Source organism: Doryrhamphus excisus, chromosome 19 (assembly GCF_030265055.1).
Source record: "Doryrhamphus excisus isolate RoL2022-K1 chromosome 19, RoL_Dexc_1.0, whole genome shotgun sequence".
Taxonomy (NCBI): domain Eukaryota; kingdom Metazoa; phylum Chordata; class Actinopteri; order Syngnathiformes; family Syngnathidae; genus Doryrhamphus; species Doryrhamphus excisus.
In genome coordinates, this window is record NC_080484.1 from 5,318,210 (window position 1) to 5,340,163 (window position 21,954).

Below are 21,954 nucleotides of genomic sequence, written 5' to 3' on the forward strand. Positions count from 1 at the left end.
CTATCGGTCTATCCGTCTATCCGTCTATCCGTCTATCCGTCTATCCGTCTATCCGTCTATCCGTCTATCCGTCTATCCGTCCATCCGACATTTTAATAGGTATAAACACAAAGACTACGCTCTGTTATGTTAGCATGCTAACATGTTATGTTAGCATGTTAACTTTGCTAGCATGGTGATATTACTATGGTAGCTTTTTTTGGGCTATTTCCAAATCTTAAATAGACAGTGTTTTCATTTTAGGTGTTAGCATGCTAACAGCAAGACATTTTTAACCACTTCCATTGGTATAAATTTACGTGGACAGTTAGTGTTATACTTGGTGGTAGCATGCTAACAGTTAGCATGTTTGCATTAACATGCTCATGTTAGCATTTTAGTTAGTTTAGTTTAGTTTAGTCAGGTTTTGCCTTGTAGACACATAATGCTATCATGCTTGGTTTTAGCATCCAAACAGTCAGCATGCTAGCTACAGCTATTCAGTTTTCAGTCGGGCGTCAGCGTTGGGGTGTGGGATTTGCCAGCAAATGCAGTTCCGTGTCAGCATCGCTACCATTCTCATGCAGTGGGTCCTAAAGTTTCCTTTTATTGTCCTCAGATACTTATTACTGCCACCTGCTGGTCAGAAGGATAATTATCAGCTACTGTGAAACTAGTATTCGCCTCAGCTTTGTGTGTGTTTTTCCCTCCTCTATCTGACACATTCGATACTACAGGCGCTCTCTAAAAGCACTCACACGCTTAAATGCTCGTCTCGCGTATTTAAATGGCAGCCGTGGGCGTACATCCTCGCATCCTATATGAGCGCTGCCGTACCCTCACCTGCTGGTGGTGTCAGGTTACGTAAGCATGCTAATAAAGTAGCGGGCCGTGTAAGTGGCACCGCGGCGAACCTGACAGAAAAACAATGCCAGGAGCCACCAGAGTGCAGAGGCAGCCTGAGGATGAGATGTTTGACAAAAGCAGGTTGAAAAGATGTCCTCCAGCTAACATCAGCTAACGTGTGTGTGTGTGTGTGTGTGTGTGAGGTCTGCTATCAAGCATGCTGCATGTTTGAGGAGGCTTTTAGCTCGTCAAAGTGCTTAGCTCAGGTAATTGACGCCAGGATGCTTCAAACTGGCAGACAGTCAGACTGGCACAGTGCCAGCAGGATTGCTGGTGGTATTGTTTGTTTCAATCATACTCTACTAAGCCCTTACAAATACCCATTATAACACGCTATGATGGGACTGGCTCTGTGAATGTAGCACTGTAACTCTGCTTCTTAGCACACCTCATAAGTACGAGTCTGCTAGGAAATAAGAAGACGTAGCAGGAGGGAAATGATAACACACACAATGATTTCAGGATAAATAATATCAGACAAGGTGTTATTCTTTAATAACAACAAACATATTATTTCTGGATAATTGATATCAGACACTGATATTCTTTCTAAAAACAATAAGTTAATGATTTCAGGATAACAGACACTGTGGTATTCATGAAATGATGATGAAGGAATAATTTCAGGATAAATGAAACCAAGCACTGTGGTATTCATGAAATTATAATAAATGAGGATAAACGATATCAGACACTGTTGTATTCGGGCAAAAAAAATAATTCATTCATTCATTCAGGATAAATATCTGGCACTGTGGTATTTATGAAATAAAAATGAATGAATTCAGGACAAACGATATCAGACACTGTTGTATTCATGAAATGATAAAGAATGAATTCAGGATAAATATCAGGCATTGTGATATTAATGAAATAATAAATTCATGAATTCGGGATAAATATCAGACACTGTTGTATTAATGAAATAACGAATGAATTCAGATTATGTAGATGATATCAGACACAGGGATATTCATGAAATATTGGATAATTTCAGGATAAATGATATCAGACACTGTGGTTTTCATTAAGTATAATGATTGATTCTATGGTTGAATGATATCAGACTCTGGCATCTATCCAATACAATAAATTAATGAATTCAGGATAAATCATATTTGGCACGGTGGTAGTCATGAAATAATAATGAAGGAATAATTTCAGAAAAAATTATACCAAGCACTGTGGCATTTATGAAATTATACTAAATGAGGATAAACGATATCAGACACTGTTGTATTTGTGAAAAAAATGATGAATTAATGAATTCAGGATAAATATCTGGCACTGTGGTATTTATGAAATAATACATGAATGAATTCAGGACAAACAATATCAGACACTGTTGTATTCGTGAAATTATAAAGAATGAATTCGGGATAAATATCAGGCACTGTGATGTTTATGAAATGATAAATTTATGGATTCGGGATAAATATCAAATACCCTGAATGAAATAGCAAATGAATTCAGAATAGATGATATCTGATACTGTGGTATTCATGAAATATAATAAACAAAAGAGTTGAGGATAAATGATATCTGATACTGTGGTAGTCATGAAATATAATAAACAAAAGAGTTGAGGATAAATGATATCTGATACTGTGGTAGTCATGAAATATAATAAACAAAAGAGTTGAGGATAAATGATATCAGAATGTGGTGTTCATGAAATAATAGTGAATGAATGAATTGAGGATAAATGATATCAGACCCCTTCATACTGTATCCTGTACTTGTACTGTTTGTTGTGCGTGCAGCAAAGCCCTCGGAGAAAGAGACATCAAGTGTATCCATTCCGGGCTGACGTAGGCTATTCTCGTACCGTTTTACTCATTAGCGTGAATAAAAGTCTGCCTTTTAGCCTCGCCGTGCTACCTAATTGGAAAAGAAACCGCTCTTGTTGCCTCCGGTAACCCCCGGCAACAGTTCCCCTGGAGACAAAGCTCTACGGCCTGTTTAGCAAATTCCTAATTCGTGTCCCCCGTGAACGGCGGCGGGCATAAAGCGCCAGCAGTTTATGGCCCTCAGCACCGATGATGCGGCGCCTTGTGTTTGACCAGAGATTAAGCAGATTGGAACCCCTTTGTGCTGCCTCGCCTGTTTAGCCCCGATAAGTGTCCCACTGGAGGCCTTTGCGGCTCAGCTGGGAGCTTTGAGGACGGGGACAGGACTTGACTTTTTGGACTTGGATGAAATGCTGGTTAGCTTGTAGTATTAGCTACTAAGGTCCTATTTCAACTTTGGACGGAAACTTCAACATAAGAATTTAATTCATCACGCAGCACCTAATTGTTTTTTTAAATGGAACCACAGTGTGACCCTTGAATCTGCCTGTTCTTGTCTTCCCAAGAATCTTTGACAGGCAACTGGATGAAAGAAATATTCGTAATTTGCAGCCTTTGGCATCCTGGTGTGTCAGGAAATACTGCATCAGTCTGATGATGTAAGACTCTTATTGAAAATATAATGCAATTGTCAGACCCTAATTAGATTGAGGACTCTAAAAAAGGCGGAAATAAAATGGTTATCTCTTGTCAGACAGTCTCTGTGGCAGCACACTTGGTAGACGGCTCATGTCAACAGAAACCAGAAGATTTGTTACCGTTACCTGCGCTACGACACTCATGGGATGAAATGTTGGATGATGTTGTGCGTCCCGTCCCGGCGGTGCAAGCAGGGGAGTCACACCTCCCCACAGTGCGGGTTGTGGAGTTAAAGCAGTGGTATCCAAAGTGCAGCCCCGGGGACCATTTCCATAAATAATGGCAAAATCAGCAGTAGTTTTACAAGAATTATATCCAATTAAATTAATTTTTAAATCACGTAGTATAAAAAGATAACATTGTAATACACTATTATGAGGAAAAATTACTTCATTTTAAGAACATAAAAGTAATTTTATTATGAGAAATGAACAAAAATATTTTATGAAAAATTAGGTTGCGGAAAAAGTATAAGGAATAAAGCCAAAATATTATGGGAATAAAGTCATTATTAAGAAGAAAATTTACAAGAAAGTTTTGAAAAAAAATCACAGAATCTAAAAAAATAAGAACAAAAATTGCCCTTTTATGAGAATAAATTTGCAATATTATGAGGAAGGATAATGTTTTTTTTTAAAATATTAAGGACTAATTAAATGTTTATTTTAAGTCATAATATTATGAGAGACAAACCAAACAAAATAAAGTTGTAATTTTTTGGAAAATAAGGGTATTAAAAAATGGTTTAATATTACAACAAGAAATCCAAACATTTTTCAAAAGAAAGTTGAAATATTAAAAAAAAATAAAAAAAAGAGTAAAAACTGAGGTTGATGCTTTATTTCATCTATAGGTTACAGAAAAAGTATAAAGAATAAAGCCAAAATATTATGGGAATAAAGTCATTATTAAAAAGAAAATTTACAAGAAAGTATTGAAAAAAAATCACAGAATCTAAAAAACAAGAAAAAATTGCCCTTTTATGAGAATAAATGTGCAATATTATGAGGAAAGATAATGATTTTTTTTTAATATTAAGGACTAATTAAAATGTTTATTGTTAAGTCACAATATTATGAGAGACAAACCAAACAAAATAAAGTTGTAATTTATGGAAAATAAGGGTCTTAAAAAATGATTTAATATTACAACAAAAAATCCAAACACAGGGCACATATAGACAAACAACCATTCACACTCACATTCATACCTATGGACAATTTGGAGTCGCCAATTAACCTAGCATGTTTTTGGAATATGGGAGGAAACCGGAGTACCCGGAGAAAGGTGGAAGTGAACTCGGGTGGAATTGAACTCGGGTCTCCTACCTGTGTGGCCTGCACGCCAACCACTTGTACACCGTGCAGTGAGATTTCCCTCACTGGAAAACATCCCTGATCTCCGGCATCTTAGCAAGTTGGTTGTCTATTGATTGAAGCGGTGATGCTGTTTGGGGATCGGATTACAGCATCCAAAAAAAAAAACATGTGACCTTTGTCTCTAACCCTCCAGTGTGTTAACCTCTAACCTTTGAACTTTGCTCCGCTTTGGGTCTCCATAGCCTCCGGCATCAAATGCATGAAAACCTGCTGTGAGAGTCATAATATTAGGGGTTTATAAAAAGCTTTGTTTTACGATCCCTCACTAAAAATCATGTGTTAGCTAAAAAATATCTACCCAAAAATCCAATCAGGTTTTTCTCATTCCAAAATATAAAACAATGTTCATAGCCTTCAGTAGGCTCTTTTCGACTAAGAATTATCCCCACACTTACGGCATCATCAAAGATAACGTAAACGCGGAAACATGCAATTAGCCCAGGGGTGGGCAATTAATTTTTATCAGGGGCCGCATGAGAAGCCTGAATTGTGTCAGAGGGCCACCAACTTTCTTTCATTGTAAAATACTTAAATTAAATATTTTGAATAGCTGGTACTGATAATCAGAAGAATAAAGCACTCTGTAAATATGTATATTAGGTTATGTGAAACTGTGGTCTATTGGTTAAATAAGAAAAACAATTATTGAACCAGTGCAATTTATTTTTTAACTTGTTAATCTCCACAAACAATAACTTGTAATGCTTTCCACCTCATGTTACCTCTTCAGTGAGAATAATCCAGTCTGTTCTGGGCTTGAACAAGGGCATTGAAATCTGGCGGAATGTCTGAAGTGGCTATGCGAAGGACAGCTGAGAGGTGGTCATCAGTCATTGAGGATCTGTGTTTGGATTTGTTGAACTTCATAACTGAGAATGTCTGTTCACATTGATAGGTAGATCCAAAGAGGACTAGGATCCTCTGAGCATGCCTCCTCAGGTGTGGAAAGTTCTCCTCTTTGAGGGCGGAGTAAAAGTCCAGAAGTGAGACTGACTTGAAGTGATCTGCCAGATGTGTGTCAGACTGCAGATCAATGAGTTCCATCTGAACTTCACTTGGTGCATCATCCACACTGCAGTTGAAGGGAGAAGAAACCATGTACATTTCACTCTCAAGAGTTTTGAAATCTTGAAATCGCCTTGAAAACTCTGCATGCAATGCTTCTAACATGGTTGAGTACTTTTGGAGGTGATCACCAGATCTTTTGGCTTCCTTAAGTGTTGGCAAGTGGGTCAGAATGTTGTCCTTCACTTGGCTTGAGAGAAGCTGCAGTTTTCTCATGAAAGCCTTCACTGCACTGTACATCTCATGCACAAAAAGGCCCTTGCTCTGCATTTTGACATTTAGTTCGTTCATTAGTGCAGTCACATCCACAGCGAATCCGAGGTCTGCCAACCAGTTGTTATCTGAAAGTTCTGGGATGTCATGACCTTTCTGAACACAGAACTCCTGAATCTGGTCTCTCAGGTCCCAGACACTTTTCAGAACCTTGCCAAGGCTGAGCCACCTAACAGTGCAGTGATAGCTTATGTCACCATGTTCAGCCTCAGTTTCCTCCAACAAAACAACAAACTGTCTGTGATTTAAAGCTCTTGCTCTGATGAAATTAACTATTTTAGTGACAGCATCAACTATATGTTTCATTTTTAACACTGTCTTACACAACACTTCCTGATGTATGATACAATGCAAAAATGTCAATTTCTGATCAGGGTTAATTTCTGTCACTTTATCCTGCATTCTCTTTAAGAGTCCAACATTTTTCCCTGTCAGATTTGGACAACCATCTGTTGTCACACCTGCAAGCTTGTCCCATTTCAGTCCTAAAATGTCCATACATGCATTTACCTCTCTGAACAAGTCATTACCGGTGGTTGTCCCTTTAATTGACTGCATGGCTGCCAACTCCTCCGTGATTTGAAAGTCTGCGGTTATCCCACGTAAGAAGATGAGCAGCTGGGCAGTGTCACGTACATCGCAGCTCTCATCCAAAGCCAGAGAAAAATAGTCAAAGTCGGCCGCTCTGTTCTTCAGCTGAAGCTCTAAGTTCCCCGCGATGTCCTCAATCCGCCTCGTTACAGTGCGTCGGGAGAGTGAAACGTTCTCAAATGCGCCTTTTTTCTCTGGGCACATCAGCGCAGCAGAGTCCAATAAACACTCCTTAATAAACTCTCCGTCGGAAAACGCCTTACTTTTTCTGCCGATTTTGTGAGAAATGACATAACTTGTCCTGACGGCTGCATCTCTGGGAGTGTGAAGTTTAGTGAAAAATCCTTGTTGGGTTTGTAGTTTTGCAAGCAATGCATCAGACTCCCTTGCACGCTCTTCACCAGACAGATTTCTGTATTTATCTTCATGCTTGGTGGTGTAGTGGCGATTCAAATTATATTCTTTAAACACAGCAACCTGTGTACCACAGACTAAGCACACTGCTTTGCCTTTACTTTCTGTAAAGAAATATTTGGAAGTCCATGTTTTGTTGAAAATACGGCATTCGTTATCAACTTTTCTTTTCTTGGGGTGTGCCGACATCTTGGGGATAACCTCGCGAACAGCATCACCTTCACTCACACACGTGTATACGCGAGTGAAGGTGCTACGTCTACGACGTGCATACGTAGCGACGTAACGCTTTTCAAAATAAAATTTCAAAATAAAAGTTTAAAAAAAAGTTTAATTTATGGTGTTTATGATTGGCCTCACGCGGGCCGGACCGGGACGTACAAAGGGCCGGATGTGGCCCGCGGGCCTTAATTTGCCCAGGTCTGAATTAGCCTCACGGCCAGATCCATCCATCCTATTTTAAGCCAGCATCAAACCCACACATGACTTTGAGGGCATTCTTGCATCCAGCCGTGGAGATTGAAGTGCCAGATTCAGTGGAGCTAAATTAATGAGGCCGGACGCCACCCTCGCAGCATCGCGCTCCGTCGCCACGCTGATCATAATGCATTAATGAGGGAGGACCTCAAAATGCATCCACACTGTTTTTTGAATGCAGACGTGGACCCCCCCCCCCCCCCCCCCCCCACAAAAAAAAAAAAGAAATCAGGCTGATGCAATACGTAGCATGAGATTGGTGGACTAACAAGAAGCTGAGTTCCATTTATTTCTTTCTTTTGTCGATTTACTTTGTCCTAAATTTTACGAGGCTTGGGCCAAGGAAAACCGATTCCACGTAAAGTTAGGGTTAGGATCAGGGTTGGATTTAGGGTTAGAACAAGATTAGAGTTGGATAGCTGTCTGCGTCGGTTCGGTCCTTTGTTCATGAGTTCTGGTCGTGACCAAAAGGACACATTGGACCACTGCTGAAATGAGTTTCCTCTGTAGGGTGGCTGAGTTTCTTGGAGATAGCATTAGAATCCCTGCCATCTGAACCTGTGTTCTTTTGCATTGAGAGGAGCCGATAAGGTTGTGTTCAGGGCACATCTATGCAGTAGGAGGCCTCGGGAAGACCCAGGAATCATTGGGAGAGACAGTATGTCTCAAAACTGGAAGTCCGCTTCTCTTATATTGTGACGCATGACTTCGAATTAGCAGACGGAGCTTAGATGGATGGATACAGTCCGGACTAAGGTCTATAGCATGGGTCACCAATACACCGATCACAATCAACCAGTCAATCTTTGGGAGTTTGATTGTAAAAATATTCCGAAAAATAAATATACAGGGTCAAGCAAAATGATCTGTCACATTTGTAGGTTAAATAAAAGGCAAATAAAGTAAAGTTTATTTTCGAAAAGTACATATAATGCCATTCGGTTTCATTATGAGGCTGCACGGTGGTCGAGTGGTTAGCGCACAGACCTCACAGTTCAATTCCACCCTCGGCCATCTCTGTGTGGAGTTTGCATGTTCTCCCCGTGCATGCGTGGGTTTTCTCCGGGTACTCCGGTTTCCTCCCACATTCCAAAAACATGCTAGGTTAATTGGCCACTCCAAATTGTCCATAGGTATGAATGTGAGTGTGAATGGTTGTTTGTCTATATGTGCCCTGTGATTGGCTGGCCACCAGTCCAGGGTGTACCCCGCCTCTCGCCCGAAGACAGCTGGGATAGGCTCCAGCACCCCCCATGACCCTCGTGAGGATAAGCGGTAGAAAATGAAGGAATGAATTAATAAATTTCTGCAGAGACAAGAAATACATGTTTTTGTGTTTTCTGTAACTAATCTTTTAGCAAGATGACTCAAAAGGTGTAACTTACTTTCCTTTTTACTATCGATAATATTTATATTATATATATTGTATATTTCAGATATACAATATCAATTTAATATGATTTGAGCACATGATTGAACCAGTCATGATGTGCTATATATATCACTATATTGACGGTTACTATGGTACACATTATGTCATTGGATGGTCATATCACCTCGTACTTCGGTACGTGACAAAAAATAAAAATTAATTTAAAAAAATTTATAAAAATAAATCAAAAAAATAAAATAAAATAAAAAAAAAACTTAAATTATATATTATATTATTAATTATATATAATTATATAATTAATTAATTATATATTATATTAGGCAAGCAGGAAGTGAACAAATGTAACAGTTACTGATTGTAAAAGTACCAGATGGAGGGGTAGGATTTAATAAGCTTTGCTTCTTCCTACTCCTTTTGGACATGTGGAACTGTGAACTGATTATGTGATGCATTCAATTGTAATCTGTAATCTGCATGTTCAAATTAAATAAACCATTACCATGATTTTAAAAATGTTTACAATGTAATGCATACATTAAAATAAAAAAGCTGTTTATATGGCGGTAAAGTAAATTGTAAATACTGCATAATTTTGTACATTTTAATAAATATTTGAGTTTAATTTGCAAGATATATCAGTAATATATATTTATATCATATCAGTATTTTTAGTTTTTTTTATAGCAAAACAATGTTGTTTGCTTAGTGTTTTTCCATAGTGTTTAATAGTGTTTGATGTAAAATTAACAACAATTTTCTGCAAATATTACATGAATAAAACGTGAAATAACAGTTTGACAAGATTCAAGTGTATGATTTCTGTAAATTGTCACAGTTTTAAACTGTTTAGCTTGTAAGACTGTTTACGTTTCTACTGTCATTTTTACAGAATTATTCTGGCAACCACAGCTGCCAGTTTTTTTTTGTAAAAACTACGGATTTTTTTTTTTTTACAGCCCAGGGTGTACCCCGGCTCCAGCCCCCCCCACCCCCCACCCCGTTGTGTTGCAGTTACAGATCGGTTTGTTAACGTAAACTATAAACGTGTCCACAATGAAAGCGCCATACTCACCATTATATGTACTTCCAAAATAAAAACACTTTTTTGTTTCTTCACTTTATTTGCCTTTTATTTAACCTACATATGTGTCAGATCATTTTGCCTGACCCTGTATAATGAAATCAGTGCCCTTCCCTCCTTTTAGAGTGACCAACAGGCACGCATTTTGACCACTGAACACGCCCATATGGCTCGCCGCTCTCCAGGCACGCCACCCGCAAAACCTGGCCGTCGGTACTAGCACATGTCACACCGGCTCTCCTCATCTCTCCCCGCAAGCAACAGACATCAGGCGAGCAGAGAACAGGGTTTGAAAGAGAGGGAGTGAGAGAGCGCAGCTGTGTGCCGTTGCACACAATCGCAATTATTGCACACTAATATGCTTTACAAACATTTATTCAACGCAGGTTACGGTTACAGGTACTGAGTCAGGATGAGGTTTTAGCCTTCACAGAGTTAAGACTGAAATTTGTAGGGTTAGAGTTTAAGGCTAGAGCCAAGAGACTGAAGCCTAACTCCTCCGTCTTAACACAAACCTTAACTCTTATTCCATCCCTAAGATTGTAACCTCTAACCCTAACGCTTAACGCAAGCCTAAAATCAGAGCCAAGACCAGGGATCTTTGGTCTCAAAAAACTTGGTGACCACTGGTTTATAGGGTTAGGATTAGGTTTAGATAGGGTTACGACAGGAAGAATTAGAGTTAGGTTAAGGTTTAAGGTTTGGATTAGAGTTTAAGGCTACAGTGTAGCCTTAAACTCTAGCCTTAAACTCTAACCCTACAAATTTCAGTCTTAACTCTGTGAAGGCTAAAACCTCATCCTAACTCAATACCTGTAACCGTAACCTAATTCCACCCATAATCCCAACTCTTAACCTCTTACTGTAACAGCTCATCCGAATCTCAAAACATAACTTCCTGTAAAACCCCAATCCAAGACCGAAGCCTTAATCATTCCTATCATAACCTCCAATCCTAATTCCAGCCCTAATCCGAACACTGTAGCCTTAAACTCTAATCCAAACCTTAAACCTTAACCATAACTCTAATTCTTTCTGTCGTAACCCTATCTAAACCTAATCCTGACCTTATAAACCAGTGGTCAAGTTTTTTGAGACCAAAGATCCCTGGTCTTGGCTCTGAACCTCCCTTGTCTATGGAGTTATAGTTGAACTGCACGTTTTGGGGAATTTTACCCATCATCCACAATCTTTATGTGAAACATGAACACATATTTATTTCCCTTTTCTGTGCATTATAATGCCGGAAAACAAGTTAATATGAGCGAGCTAACAATGCACATCATTGGGACACACCTATTTTGACAACGAAAAAACCTCATCAGTCTCTGACCAGTGGTCACCAAGTTTTTTGAGACCAAAGATCCCAAAGATTTTAGGCTTGCGTTAAGCGTTAGGGTGAGAGGTTACAATCTTAGGGATGGAATAAGGGTTAAGGTTTATGTTAAGATGGGGGAGTTAGGCTTCAGTCTCTTGGTTTAAATTGGGTCAGGGGTAAGGGTCCGGGTTTACTGATATTTACCGATACAGGTAAGTGTCCGCTGAATGAAAAACTAGCGTTTGGGGATGGTTTTGTTGCATAGAACACATATGTAAATGATTATTCAAGACCAATCATCCTCCTTCAACACAGAGAGTTAAACTTCGTCCATATTTCACCATCTTTGCCTGTACAAAGTGTGCACTAATGAGAGGCTTCCAGAGTAGACGCCGGTAATTTAGCATGGTGTATTATTAATCAGAGTCTCTGCAGCAATCTCCCATATTAATAATAATAATGACGATGCCTCAGGCTTCTGGGTAATGAGTCTTTTCCCTTCTGACTGTCTGCGGTTGACAGTGACGACACGACAGGCGCTTATGTGGAATCAAAGGTTCGTCTGGCTTCGTGTGTCCTAGAAAGCCATCAAAGGAAGCCTCGGCAGGAAGGAGAAGCGAGAGATGTGACGAGGATGTAAAACAGCAGAGCCAAGGGAAGCTTTGAGACACTTGTTATTTTAGTGACGTCCATCATGATGATTGGTTGTGTAATTATTCCCGTGTTGGAGCCATTCCTCCAGTCTCAGAGTCGGTTCTCTTTTGGCGTCTGACAAGGAGGTGTGGGTTTGTCTTTTATATACTCTTTGTCTCTTTACACAGTACACTCTATATTACCTACTTGGCTTGACGATGGCACATTTCCTTTGCCAGGTACTAGGTACTATTTCTAGCCGTGGTTCCAAACCTCTCCTTATATCCTAAAAGTTCCCAAGAAAGAAGCTTACCATCAATATATTGTTTGTGTACGTTTATTTGACATTAAGCTTGTGAACTTTATTTGCTATAAATCTTTTTTTTTTAAGATACTGGACAAAAGGACAAAATCCCAAAAGAAGAGTAAGTTTGGCTCAGTGTTGTTTGTTCAGTGTGTTTGATATTTGCAATGACGCAAAAAACGAAATTCACTTTTAACGATACTGTGATACTTTGGCCTTTCATTCATTCCAAAAGGTACAGCGAATGTACGGAACCAATCGTACGATAGCTAAGCCAGCGTGGGAGAACCGAGAGAAAGTTTTGATGAAAATACATGTCGAAAACCAAATCATTAGAAAACTGTGGCGCTAAAAACAGTTGGATTTTGCGGAAATTTACTTAACGTGATATAAATGTTGTCATCGTGAGGAGAAGGGCGGTTTGTCTGGGGAAGTATTTCACCAGTGGGCTGATCAATCAAGGCAGAATGTCATTACAAACACTAGCCCACCCCCTCCCGAACTGAACGTGTCGAAATTGCAACCTGAAACACCGGCAAAAAAACTTTGAAACTCAGCTTCTACGGCGCTTAGTTTGTGCTAGTGCGGCTGTGTCGCTGTTTGAGTGTGTTTACAAAAATTAATTTGGAACAAAATAATTGGGATTTCATAACCGCAGCTAACTGCTGGTTGTTCGTGGGTCGAGCCAGTTCATTTTCGTCTCATCACTCAAACAGTTACAATTAGAAATTACTCAAATAGGCGAGCAGGCTGCACGGCGGTCGAGTGGTTAGCACGCAGACCTCACAGCTAGGAGACCTGAGTTTCCCCGTGCATGTGTGGGTTTTCTCCGGGTACTCCGGTTTCCTCCCACATTCCAAAAAAATGCTAGGTTAATTGGCGACTCCAACTTGTCCATAGGTATGAATGTGAGTGTGAATGGTTGTTTGTCTATATGTGCCCTGTGATTGGCTGGCCACCAGTCCAGGGTGTACCCCGCCTCTCGCCCGAAGACAGCTGGGATCGGCTCCGGCAAAATAATAGTATTTTTTCCATTCCTAAAATGCAAATACCCTCCATGTGTGCCTCCAGTGAGACTGATCAAAAGAAGTGAAGTTCATTTGATATCTTGATGGTGTCCACCCCACCTCCCACCCACTAGAACCCAGCTTTCATTCGTCTACCAGCCCCCACTGCCTGCTGCTAAATTGTCTTTAAATTGGATACTTGGAGGATAAAGGAGCCCACTGTCAACATCTCAGGCAGGCACACTGTATGGGAAGCCATTTGTAAAGAACAGGGATGTAAATTACTACTTTATTTCCACTCCAGTATCCAAACCCGTGGAAACATGGTGGAAACATGGTGAATAAGGCTGTGTGTGTGTGTGTGTGTGTGCGTGTGTGTGTGTGAGGAGTGGTGTTATATTAGCAGCGTAAGGATGACAGGTTTCCTCCCAGAGTCCAATAAAGGTGTCGTCGTGTAAGAACAGATTTATGGCGGCCATGCTGCGAGACAACCCCCCCCCCCCTTGAGAGTCGCTCCCTTCCCGCCGTTCCATTTCGCTCTCCGTCGTCTCTTTGTTAATAATCATTTCCTCTCTGATGAGATGAGAGAATTAGCCTCCTTATGTGCCTCCTTTCTGTTTACTTTCACCCCCCCCCCCCCTTCCATCCTCCTCTTTTCTCCCCTCCAGGCGACACTTGTCTTCTTTGTGCGAAGGTCACAGCTCTCGTGGTCTCCGATGAACTCAGACAAGACGTTTCATCGCTTGCGTGTGTGAGAATGAACAAAAATGGAGACTTAGCACGTCTATTCTTTTATGCATTATAGCTGACAAGCTAATAGGACATGTTAGCTTCTCTATCATTTTATTGTATTGTTAAAATACAAAGAGTCATATTAGTTTTTTTTCTCACAAAAATGTAAAAAAATAAAATAAAATTCTGAAAAATTGGGTTAAATATATAATAAAAATATATTCTTGTGGAAGAAATCATATTTTGAAAATAATGCTTATTTTTGTCTAAAATATATTTTTTTCTTAGCAGGCACTATTTAAATTAATTTATACACTGAAATGTAAAATATACCAAAATTGGACTCCTACAAAGTGCACTGGAAGAAAAAGGGTTAACTGTTTTTTTTTTTCAGTGTAGCGTACCCACACAGTGCAGTTAGCATTTTATGAAAACGTGTATATCAATATTACTATCTGTAACATTTCCTAATGCTTGCTTTAAGAATCGTAAACACATTTTTCAAACTCACCTTTTCGCCCATTAACACGACTAGCATTTGCTTTGCTAGCTTTAGCGTATTGCTACTTTTCTTTGGCATGAACAAAGGGGGAAAACAGTGACTCGCTAATTCACAAATTGTTTAATTCCGACCAAAAACACCTTTTGGGTAAGTTTCTAACGTGTTTTCGACACAAGTTGGTGTATATTTTGTATTATTTCAAGGTAAGCTCGTTGCTAATGCTCGTTGCTAATCACGCTAGCTGCAACTAGCTGCTGTGTGTTATCTTCAGTATGTCAGTGGCGTATTGACCGCAACCCAACAGGGGGCGCCACAAATGTCATTTTGCAGCCATGTGACCCACGGGTGTACAAAGATGCGTTGCCATGGCAGCCATATTGGCAATTCCCTGTGTGGTGGTTGTTTTCCACCTGCAGCAGGAAAGAAGACCTGTTCCCCTCCCCAGCCATGTTTCTATGTAAACATTGGAGTGGAATGTGTGTGTGTGTGTGTATTCTGTGTTTAGTGTGCTTTTATTCCTTCCTATCATCCCTCCATGCAGAATTTGCCCAGTAGCGACTGCATGGTCGGTGGTAGTCGTTCTTGCATTCTCTATCGGGGGAATCATGGTGGATTTTCCTCGCTCTCTAGGCTTTTCTCTTACATCTGTGGGGAGGAGGGGTTGTGGTGGGGGGTGTTCTTTGGTAGACAGTGGGAGGAGGGGAACGTGAGGGAAGATAATGCGCCGTGAGCAACACGAGGGTTCCAGCTGTGAATGCCACAAATCAGAGGCAGGTTTCTTGGCCGTGAAACAAAAATGGACAATCAGGAAAAGAAAAGAGGCGGTGCGATGCGTGCAGGGATGCCGAGACAATGTCTGGGCCGAGATGAGGTCAGGCGTGGGCAGGCTGAAGACCCGTGTTAGCCATTTTTTTGGTCATAGTAATGCTTTTATTGTTTTGAATATGCATACCAGGTACAGTGAAATACACATCATTTGGATTCACAACTCCACATGTCCAAAAGGAGTAGGAAGAAGCAAAGCTTATTTAATCCTGCCCCCCACTGACCCCCATCTCTTGCAGTACTTTTGTTCACTTCCTGTATTCCGTATGGGATTTTTTACTTGCGCCTTTTGTGTGCTTTCCCCAAAACAAGAGGTAGTAGTATCGTCGGCAAATAATACCAACTTTAAGTCTTTCATCACTTTACAGATGAACAGTTTTGGTCCCAGTATTGATCCCTGAGGTACCCCACACGTAATATGTAAACCTTCAGATGTATATTCTCCTAGCTTTACATATTGCTATATATTTTTTTATTGGTTTATATATTCTACCCCACTCCTGCAGGGGGCAGTAGGAGTATTACAGAGTGCTTAAACAACTGAAGAAGAAACTGTCTTTTATGGAGCTGATGATGTATTTTCAATAAATTCGCAAAAATCGCACGCTGTACCCCAGATACTACATTTGGTTTGGTTATTTATCCCCCTAAAAATTTACATTTTGAAAAATAATGAAATGATAATTGAAGTTTTTGTTTGTTTTTGTTTTATGCCCAAAAATGAGTGATATTTAAATCAATTTGGATTGATTTTTTTTCATATTTTTAATATTAGTTTTAATTTAAATATTAGTTTTATATATATATATATATATATATATATATATATATATATATATATATATATATATATATATATATATATATATATATATATATTGAAATTATTGGATTTGCATTTTTAAAAATCATCAAAAATGGTACCTGGTAAACCCTGGTAAATGTATGCATATTTTGGAAGTGATCATATTTTTTCTTATTATTTTTTGTCGTTGGGAATATTTTTTTCTGCGTTTTTATCTCAGATTTTTTAACTTTAACTTCATTTTATTGTTAATTGTAATAAAAAAAATATATATTTTATATGTCATTTAACATGTAAGTAAATATTGAAATTAGTTAAAAAATAATTTTAATTAAAAATAATAAAGCTACAATAACTATAAACAGTCCTATACATTTATGGATATTTTGGGTACGCAAATTAATTTAAATATATACAGAATAAGGTGGTAGTTAGTTATACATATTTGATGATAAGCATAAAATATTTGTTGTTACCTCAGAGTTGTTTAGCTATTATCCGTTTCCCGTGGCGACGCACGTAAACCTTAGTCAGAGCTGCTGTGATTTATTTGTCATTTCTCATATTTAATGATCACTCAGGCATTATTATTGTGTGTGTTTTTGTGGTTTTTTTTAGTTCTCTCTTTCCGAGTGTGCTGCTTTCAAGGTGGCTATGTTGCCTTGATGCTTTGCTTTCGGATTGCTGGGCTGCGCGGGCACTAAAAAAAAAAAAAAATGGCATTCCATCACAAACACAAACACAGCTTCAGTGTTTCTAGTGACAACATTTTTCCAACGCGAGGGGGAAGGAATACGAGGTTGAGAAACAGACATAGCATTGCTTCACTTCAGTCCTCCATATATTTACGTGTGTAAAAATAAGCGTCATGCTAACTTGAAATGAATGAACAATGAGTGGTACAGCAGTGTGTTTGCTTTGGGTCAAGGTTATGCTTTGTGGAAAAGAGGCTGACTACACATGCACACTATGTTGGTCCTGGTGGGCGGCCACCGCCCACAGCCCGATGCCAGTATGTGGAGTATAAGCAGTGGGTGGGCCGAAGGTCACATGTCCCCTGGACACACATGTACATTGTTTCGGGTCTTTTTTGGGGGCGGCTAAGGAGGAGGAGCAGCTTGTCTGCTCATTTGGACGCTGGTGAATTTTTGTCCTTAAAGCACAGCAGTCATTTTTACGCTGAGAGGAAGCGTTGAGAGAGAGCGTTTTGGCGATGGAGGCGAGGAAAACACTCTCCCTCGGTCATTATTGTCATTATTCAAGTCAACCAAGCAAATGTTCAGCTTCCAATTACACAGCTTCACTCTTTTTAAAAATTTATTCATTCATAAATCATGACTGGCATGTAATTATGAAAAAAAATTGCTATCTAAGCAGATACGTTAGTATCATTTGCCTAAATTCAATTCATGTATAAGGCATTCATAAATGCAGTATTCTACACTGGTCACTAGGTGTCAGTAATAGCCACCGCAGGAAGCTCTAGATCAGGGGTCTCAAACTCAATTTACTTGGGGGCCACTGGAGCTAGGGTCTGGGTGAGACTGGGCCGCATCAGCCCCCCCCCCCCCCCCCCCCAAAAAAAAAACCGCATTTATTAAAAACAGAAAAATATACAAACTTTTTCAGTGCTTTGGTTCCGATTTTCTACAATAAAAGCTCTGATAAAACATTCAAAAATAAATAAATAAATAAATAAATAAACAAATCAAGAATAAAGAAAATCAATCAGCAATAAATAAATATATATAATAATAATAATAAAACAGCAAATAATAAAAACTTAAGAAACCACATATAGTTGGTGGGTAGACAAATTATTTTTTTCAGATTAAAATGAACAAAGCATTATTAGAGCCCTGTAGACATGACAAAACACGACTATAGTCACATTTATACTCTTTTTATTTACAACATATTGCACAACTGCAGGGTCTTGAGACACATGCTAACTCGCAAACTAGAGAGCTAGCGACCTAAACGGTAGCCTTCAAGTTATTTCCTTTAAACTTAAATAGCCAAACACTTACCACTTCCACACGGATAGGGAGGATAACTATTAACAGTTATTTAACCTTTAACATGAACATTAATCAAACGTAATCATTTTTTCTGGGTACATGATACCATACAGCATCCATATCAAACTTACTAACATTAAACTTTCATATCAAGGCGGGGGCCGCAAACTAGTGTCCTGCGGGCCAGATAGAAACAGGAAGTAAAAAAGCAACAACAAGGAACTCTCACCATGCTAACACGTGTGAGTCTATATGGTGTCTTATTTATGTCGTATATGTCTTATTTAATCTTATTATGACTACAATATTTAATATTGTAAAAAAATAAGTATTAAATTATTTAATTTTACAGACTTCATTACTTCTTGTAGAGTGCTTTATCATTCCATCTGTTGTTCTCTGAAATCCGCAGTATTTGTGCTTTTATTGTCAATTTATTAGCCACAAAATACCACATTTATTTTAACAGCAGCAACATGGAAGATAGGGCAGGGTATGTAAGTGTTGAGTAAATGCCGTAGTTGTCGCCGTTATCTGTGTCGTGTTTATGCGATGAGTCAGCGCTTACGAGGCCGGGCCCAGCTATGTGAGGAGTGATGCTTGGTTGAAAGGAGAGGAGTGGGAGGAGGCGATGAGCGGGAATGTCTTCCCAAGGATGCTTGATGTCTTCCCTTCAGCTGCTACACACCACATTCCCACAAGGTCGGACTCTCGCCTCCTGCTGTGAACTATTTTAACACAGTAAAAGAAAAACAAACGTTGTTTCATCGTGAAGGAAGCGGACCAAAACCTCAATTTTGGGCTGCAAAGAGGACGCTGGTGACACAGCATTGCGTACAGCTTTGCTCCTCTTGGGAAGACACAGAATGATACATCAGGGCTCTTCAACTGGTGGCCCGTGAGCTAAATTTGGACGCTGAATGACAAGACTGGCCCACAAATTCAGTTCCCAACTGAAGAAAAGACTAACGTTTACGCTTTAAAGATTTAAAGTTTTCCAGCAAAAGCCACATTATTTTGTAATCCAATCCACTTTATTTATATAGCACATTTTCTAAACAGAGTTTCCAAAGTGCTGCACAGACTAGTAAAATAAAAAGTCAAAATAAAATACAATAAATAAAGGTACAAATTGAATTTAATCCAAAAAGATCAAATAAGAAATACAATAGTAAAATAGATATTAAAATATTAAAAAGAAGCAAAGCAATAAAAGTATAAAAAATAAAACCAAAGATAAAGATATGATACAATGTTATATATATTCTGTATTTTTTTTCTACACATTTCAACTATCTTCAACTATCTCCCCCCTCCTATTTCTATAAAATAGATTGAGTATTTACTCATTTTTTATAAAAAAAACATTATATTAAAAAAAATCATAAAACTGTTTTTAAATAATTGGCATGGTTGCTCCTATTTGTACATGTGTTTATGTGTTGTGTTTGAATTGAATTATATATAAAAAAATGTTTTTCATATTATGTTAAAATCTGAACACCTGCTAAATGAATGTTATTGCCCTTCGACAGGTGATACTCAAAACAGGTTGCCCCCTAAGTCCCCGAATTGGTTGCCTGCACCCATCGGGGACATATAGTATATATGTGTGTAGGGCGGAGATGGGATAATATGTCTGATGGTCAAACGGACCGAAACTTTATCTTGAATTTATTCCCATAATATTTGGACTATAATGTATAATGTATAAAAAGTTAATGATGTAACTTTTTCTCCAACTCATTTTTTTAGTTTTCTTCTTTCATTCATTCATTTTCTACCGCAGTCTTTGGGCAACATTCATACCTATGGACAATTTGGAGTGGCCAATAAACCTAGCATGTTTTTGGAATGTAGGAGGAAACCGGAGTACCCGGAGAAAACCCACGCATGCACGGGGAGAACATGCAAACTCCACACAGAGATGGCCGAGGGTGGAATTGAACTCGAGTCTCCGAGCTGTGAGGCCTGCGTGCTAACCACTCGATCGCCTTGCAGCTCTTTTTAGTTTTCTTGTTCAATATCTGTAGAATGCGCTGCAGTGTTAGCATGGTCATAGTTAGCGTGTTAGCATTGATAGCATACTAACAGTTAGCATATCAGCATTCTACCTATTTTACATCAACATAAACACACGTAGATTCACCAGCGTAGATTCGCATGCAGTTTCTCCTGGAATTGCACACTTTTAATTAATTTGTTAATTAATAATTAACTAAAATAAATGAATGTATGGGAAAATATGTTTTGCTTGATGGTGCCATGTTGGGGCTTTTGTGTGCAGCGGTTCATTCTTATATCGTAACTTGTGCTTTGTTGACAGATGGCCATTACACCGGGACGCCGCCCTCTTACGGCTACGACGCCGACCGCGCAGAGGAGCAGCGGCGGCACCACGACATCCTCCCGTACATCGACGACTCGCCTTCGTCGTCGCCTCACCTGAGCTCCAAGAGCCGCAGCAGTCGGGACACGCTCTCATCGGGATCGCTGGAGTCCTCTAAGTCGGTGAGTGCGTACTGCACACTTAAACGCAGCACGACTGGACGCAACGAGTCACCACGCCGCCGTGCCGTGGTGAGCTCTCTCGCTCTCACGCTCTCTCTTCAATTACAATAAACGTCAACACTTCCTGTGACCTCCATACGCAGCGGGAAGTGGGCTAATCTATTCTTACAGGAATCCAGTCTCATCAAAACGGACGAGGAGGGTGGCTGACGGACTCGCAGCCACAGGAGCCGTGGTCGGATTCGTTGTAATGTTTCATTACTCAGTTTTTGGAGTATCTTTCTCGGGTACTCCATAGTACAGTAAAGTTTATAATATTACATCACATTTTCTACATAATATTATGACTTTATCTCAAAATATTTTCATTTTATTCTTCTAAAATAACTTTTTCCCAATGTAATTTTCCACAATTTTGCGTATTTTATTTTTCATGATATTACAACTTTAAAGAAAAAATAACATATTTTTTTATTCTTATTAATAGTTAAACTTTTGGCTTCTTAAATATATTTTTCCACATAATACTATGACTTTTTCCACAAAATATTAAAATTTTGTTCTTGTAATACGACTTTTCTCCAAACTCATTTCCCAAAATTTGTGTCTTCATTTTTTGTTTTATTTTTTATACTACAACTTTAAAGACAAATGTAAGTTTTTGTAAGTTTTTCTTTAATATTTCAACTTTTGGCTTCTCGGATATATTTTTCCTCATCATACTATGACTTTTCACCAAAAATATTTAGATTTTTTTCTTGTAATGTGACTTTTCTCCAAACGAATTTCCCAAAATTTGTGTCTTTATTTTTATTTTTTTTTATATTACAACGTTAAAGAAAAATGTAACAGTTTTTCTTTAATATTTCAACTTTTGGCTTCTCAGATATATTTTTCCTCATAATACTATGAGTTTTCACCAAAAATATTTAGATTTTTTTCTTGTAATGTGACTTTTGTCCAAACGAATTTCCCAAAATTTGTGTCTGTATTTTTTGTTTTATTTTTATATTTAATAATTAATTCGTATATTTTATTATATTAATTATGATTATTATATTAATTATATTTAATACTTTATATTATAATAAATATAATATATTTAAACACTTTTAATATATTTATATGTATATATTATATTAAATATTTCAGCTTTTCAACATAATATTATGACTTTATTCTAAAATATTCCACAACCTAATTTCCCCAAATTTGTGTCTTATTTTTTTGTTTTTTTTATTACCGGCAC

General features: G+C 38.5%; 2 protein-coding genes across 2 annotated transcripts in view; one reads left to right on the plus strand and one right to left on the minus strand.

The window, feature by feature from the left end:
- LOC131106980 (breakpoint cluster region protein-like) overlaps positions 1 to 21,954 on the plus strand; it is a 92,115-nt gene that overhangs the window by 27,650 nt on the left and 42,511 nt on the right. Inside the window, exon 2 of the mRNA XM_058056585.1 lies at positions 20,521 to 20,705. Within this exon, the coding sequence (XP_057912568.1) occupies positions 20,521 to 20,705 (185 nt within the window). The remainder of the gene's footprint in view (positions 1 to 20,520; positions 20,706 to 21,954) is intronic.
- LOC131106994 (EPM2A-interacting protein 1-like) lies at positions 5,206 to 7,487 on the minus strand. Its single transcript, XM_058056605.1, has 2 exons — positions 6,602 to 7,487; positions 5,206 to 5,825 (listed from the first exon to the last, which is right to left on the minus strand). Exons 1-2 carry the CDS (start codon positions 6,616 to 6,618, stop codon positions 5,480 to 5,482), a joined length of 363 nt encoding a protein of 120 aa, XP_057912588.1. The 5' UTR covers positions 6,619 to 7,487; the 3' UTR covers positions 5,206 to 5,479.